Here is a 5,760-nt window from a genome sequence, read left to right as displayed (position 1 = left end):
ACTGGACTACATGCCACTAATGATGTCACTGGATTACACGCTGCTAATGATGTCTTTGGATTACGCTCAGTCCTAGTTACTATATAACCAGATCCTCTTCCAGTTTCTCTCCACAAATTCACATTATTTTTGGGCATACTTGTGTGAATTATTGTTGTTTAGTAGGGGTCCTGTTTCTGTTTCTGCGGCTGGCAGCCTTGTTGTGGAAGTTTTCAGTGACATCAAAACTTGTTTGTATTGGTAAACTTTCCAAACCAATAATTAAAATTTTTAGGGTGGAAATTATTCCATAGAGATGTGGTGATTCTTCCAACACCCTTTTTCAAAGGTAACTTGGGGAATAGTAGGTGGATCTAATCCCTGACATCATGTGGAAGTTTTCCATTACACCAGAACCTGCAAGTATTCGTAAACATTCCAAACCAATAACTAAAATCTTTAAAAATAATTGTTACAATACTTGTGGGCAAGTCTCCTAGAATTATAGACATATAGACAAAAACATCGAGTCTGAACAAAGACTGCGACTCCTTTATCATAACTGGCTGCCTCGGCAACGCTCCCCCAGAAATGCATAGGATGAGCGATTCGAAATATTTAAGAGCAACGTGAAATTCATAGACTGTGAATAAAAATAATCTAACGTACAGACTTGGATTGAATAAGTTTGCGGATCTGAGTAACGAAGAATTCAGAGCCATGTACTTGAAACCTATGAACATACGAGAAGAGATGGAGAAACTCAAGAGAATGGGACTGAAGAATGCATCATTCACGTCCCAGAACACGGGCAGCTTGCCAAGGAATTTTGATTGGACTAGGCGAGCGCTATCAACTATGAATGATCAAGGCGACTGCGGTATGCATTATGAGAGAAAAAATTTCAACTTCTCGTAATTAAGGAGCTGTATATTTTCTCTGGTATCTCATGCATACTGTTTATTTTTTGGTCTTGCAGATTGTTGTTATCCATTTATGATTCCACACTATCAAAACAGGCAATTTGCTTACCCTATCAGCGCAGCAATCACTAGATTGCAATCAAGAAGGCTATGACTGCGATTCCGGAGGGGAGGTTAGCGTTATCTTCCAGTATATCATAGACACCGGAGGGTTGATTACTCAATATCGGTATCCCTACACTGGTTTTAAGGGGCCGTTCCTATTCCCACAGGTACAATAACGAGGTTTAATGATTAATAATGAGATGGATTTGTGCATTAAAATAATTAGATATTGTTAAATAATAATATAGTGAGATATCATTAAATAATAATATTTATAATAATAACATTATCTAATGTGTACGAAAATTAAATCATTGTGTGGTTATGTTTTGATATAGATGGGAGATCCAGTGGCTGTTATTGATGAAATTGGAGTTGTCACCCCTAACAATGAAGCACTTTTCAAATTGGTACAACTTATAGCTGTAGTCATTGAGATAGGCACTCATGGAGAGGAATTACTAGCTAATCATGAGGTGTACTAGTTGGATATGGTAAGGGACAAAATAAGGGAATTAAGTTTTGGAGAGCCAAGAACTCTTGGGGAGAGGAATAGGGTGAAGAAAGATACATTAGACTCTTAAGAGATGTTCAAGCACCAAAAGGGTTGTGTAATATTGCAGGGTATCCCTTATTCCCAATAAAACACTGAAGAATTGTAGCAATTGCCATGACAAAAATTTGGAACATGAAAAATAAGGGAATTGTAGCAATTGCCATGACAAAAGTTTGGAGAAAAATAAGATACAATAGTATCAATATTTATAGTTTATTCTATTAAATATAGTTTATTTTATAGAAGTTTAATAGGTAAAACAGATTATTAATTTATTTTGTAAAAGTGTAATGCTTAGAATACATTATTGTATTGCATTATCATTGGTAATGCATTAAAATAGTTTTTATTAGAAAACCTGTTTTGTTTTTTTTTAAATGTATATGCCAGTGTGAAAAAGAACGAAATGATAAAAAAACTAATATTACTTCTAAATTTTAAATTTAGAGTTACTTCAAAAAATAAATAGATTTTTGATAGGGTGTGTTCAGAGGAGACTATGTGGAGCAAGTGGAGCCTCCCACCTTCAAGAATGAATTACACTAGATGGTGGGGGTAGGGTGGCCACCACTATACATGGAGATGTATGTTGTATATTGCCTCCATTAGCAAGTGATATCCAACTTATGATTGTTGATAGTCTTTTGTGTTATAATTATGAAGTAGAAATTCTAGTTATGTTGCAATTTTTTTTTGGCAGTTTTGGACAAATTACTGTATAGGATGGTCAAACTATTTGGTTTCCCATTGGGCAGATTGATACCATCTACCATAAAATTGCTGAGAGTGGATTGATGAATGATGTATACATTTTTATTTTGTGAGGTAATAAAATATAAGCTTACAAAAAAAATTATTTGTACATTTCATTTATGTATTTTTTCCTTTTTTATTTTAGTCTCATTTCATTTTAAAAAATTTACAATTTTTCCCCAATGGAGTGAGAAAGAAGGACTTATATTTTTTCTCCAATGGGAGTGAGGCACAAGGAATGTGGTGGCCTCAGTGGTTTTCCCACTACCAAGGGTGTGAGAAAAATTAAATAATGAAGGTTGTCCACATTCCACATGAATACCAAGATGGAGAAGCACAAAATCATGGTAGTGAAGAGTGGTCCATTCAAGTACCATAACTCGAAGCACTTGTGAAGGTCTATTGATTGATTGGAGGAGAAAGGGAGTGGTATATTTGGGTAAGAATCAATGCCAATGAGGTATGTATGATGTGAGAAATAATTGTAATTTCAGAACAAAATATAACTAAATACAAATTTTAGGTAAATGACGGTAGATATAACTAGGTACAACTTTTAGGTAAAGGAGAAGGATTTCTAGCTCATGGGTGGTCTTCTTAATACACAATATTCTTTTATGTTATAGCTAATATATTGTTTATGTTTTGGTCTTGCAGGAAATTGTGGGGAATTTTCATCTATAATTGCAGTAGAGGGCATCCACTATATCTAAACAAGGAATTTGGTTACCCTAGCAATTGGTAGAGTGCAATACAACAAATTATGGTTACTTGGGAGGGTCTATTAGCACTACCTTAGAATATATAGTAGGAGGAGGGATGGCTAGTGAAGATGAGCATCCATACAATAGTGTATAGGGGGAGTAAAAAACCACACAGGTAAATAATAAGGCTTAATGATTAATAGTGAGATGGACTTTTATATTTCTTTTATGTATTTTTTCCTATTTTATTTTATTTTACTTTCAATTTATTTTAAAAAATTTATAATTTTTCCCCAATGGGGTGAGAAACAAGGAACTTGGTGGTCCCCATGGTCGTAACCTTGTCCAATAGCAAGCCCATAGTGTTGTTGAGTCCTTTCAAGTAGATGTACCACCCCAAATACAAAGTGAATTGCATATTCTTTTATTTGACCCAGAGCTCAAAGAGGGTATAGGACAATTGGTGGTGTTCTAGGGGAAGGAAAAAAATATACTACAAAGCTTTTCCTCTCTATTAGAAAATGAAAATGGGTTGCACAGTGAAAGGAACAATGTCTTTGCAATTCTTGCACATGTGAAATCTAAACAAAGAAACTAAAGTTTTTTGTGGAGAGAATGGACACCCATATGGCACAAATTAAGTGCCATATCCCATAAATCAGCATTAAGTCAGCTCTTCAAGACTTGTGAAAGATCTGCCTCTTCCCATTTCTAGTTGTCTAAGGTTAATTTTTTGTAACATGAATAACATATTCTAGTGATGTTGTCACTTTTAAGACTCTTAAAGTTTTGGAAAAAATATTGGATAGGTTTGTGGTAAAAAACATATGGTTCCCTATTGAGTAGATTAAGATCATCTACCATAAAATATGTTGAGAGTGGATAGATTAATAATGTATTAGTTTGTATAATTTTATTAGGTAATATAATTGAATCAACTTTTATATATATATATATATATATGACAAATAATCTTTTATTTTTTAATTAAAAAAAATAAAAAGTCAAAATTTCATTTTTAGAATTTTTTTTGTTTTTTAAAAACATCTTAAGAATTATATATATATAAACTTCTCCTTATAATGACCTCACTAATGAGCATTCTAATTCATCTTTCTTGCTCATCTAATACTAAATTGTTCCATCGAATATTTCATATGTGAATAGGACATAATTATAAACATCTAAATTTGAAATGGTCATTTTAAGGACTTCATCTGTTTATATTATTTATAATATTATTTTATTATAAATGCTACAAAATATTTTTAAATAATAATTTATTATTTCTTAAAATTAAAATTATTATTATCTCTAAATTGTTGCATGGAATATTTCATATGTGAATAGGACATGATTATAAATGTATAAGCTGAGATGGTGAGAGTTCCATTCAAATCTGTTTATATTATTTATAATATTATTTTATTATAAATGGTACAAAATACTTTCAAAATAATAATTTATTACTTATTAAAATTAAAATTATTATTATTTTTTAAAGATATGTTCATATTTATAGTTAGATTGTTTATTATAATGAAATTCAAATGCCTTAATTTATTTAATTGAAATATATTAAAATTTAAAAATAATATTTTATAAATTTAAATAATACAAATGGTTTAAAATGAGCTTTTATTTAATATCAATTTTTTTAGTTGGTTTGATTTACAAGAAATTTGAACTTCAAATCTCATAGTTTATATAATACTTTGTAACACTACAGTGGTCAACTGAATTGCTTTCTAAACTTAATTTAGTATTTTTTATTTATTATATATCATATATATATATATATATATATATATATATATATATATATATTTGTAAGCTTTGTTAGGACTCTCCCATTTTCATGTCCATTACATACCCCACTATAGGGGAAGGGTAGCCCAAGATTTGAACCCAAGACTTCAGATTCGGTGAGACTTCATTTCCACGGCCATTGCCACTTGAGCTACCCATGTGGACATATCATGCAATATATTTTAGTAATAGAAATAATATATTTTAATAATAGAAATAAAATGTGTAAGGAAAATTTTGTAAATAATTTTAACCAAAATATATTTAACTTATATTTAGTCATACATAAAAAATATTAAAGATAATTAATTGAAATAATCACTTAGTAAATGTTTTATATAGAAATTTGAAAAGGCAATATATCTCAAGGTCCATTATTTTTGTTTGTCCTTGTTGAGACAAGACTATAGCAATCGACTTATACTTTGAGTATTATTCCTCCTTCAAAAGTAGAACAGTGGCAATTGATTTACACTTTGACTATATGAGTACCTCAGAATTAGTTTTCCTTTGTCTTACACAATGTCTAATGTATATATATATATATATATATATATATATATATATATATATATATATATATATAATCTCTTTGGGGTGAATAAGTTATAAGTGTTATTGTAGCATTCTCAAGATATAAGTCATGTGTAGTGAAGAGTATTTACCACCATTTCATTTCAATCTTTTGTTGTTAACTAATAATTAGTATTTTGTTGTTAACTCCACATTGTCTTCTCGAATTGTCGTGGTTTTCCATGGTGTAAAGGTCATATTTTAAGTTGGATCCTTATTGATATTTACCTTATTTTTTTAGTTGAAACTTGGGAGCATGATGAATCTAGTGTCCCTCACTTTGATGAATTCATTATTTGGTCAGTTTGGAATAAGAAATATTTGAGGAGAGGTTTTGGTTGTATAACTTGTTATATTA

At 30.5% G+C, this 5,760-nt stretch overlaps 1 protein-coding gene across 1 annotated transcript; it reads left to right on the top strand.

Moving 5' to 3' along the window:
• The first annotated feature begins 732 nt into the window (after positions 1–732).
• On the top strand, positions 733–1,492 carry LOC149183284 (ervatamin-C-like). The gene is made up of 3 exons (XM_089414904.1): positions 733–859; positions 999–1,174; positions 1,346–1,492. The coding sequence occupies exons 1-3, from the start codon at positions 733–735 to the stop codon at positions 1,490–1,492; spliced, it is 450 nt and encodes a 149-aa protein (XP_089271030.1).
• Positions 1,493–5,760: the final 4,268 nt, after the last annotated feature.

The sequence above is a fragment of the Pinus tabuliformis genome, chromosome 3_2, assembly GCF_031772625.1.
Source record: "Pinus tabuliformis cultivar Carrire ecotype Pingquan chromosome 3_2, CPIR1, whole genome shotgun sequence".
Classification (NCBI taxonomy): domain Eukaryota; kingdom Viridiplantae; phylum Streptophyta; class Pinopsida; order Pinales; family Pinaceae; genus Pinus; species Pinus tabuliformis.
This window is presented reverse-complemented; position numbering and strand designations above follow the sequence as displayed.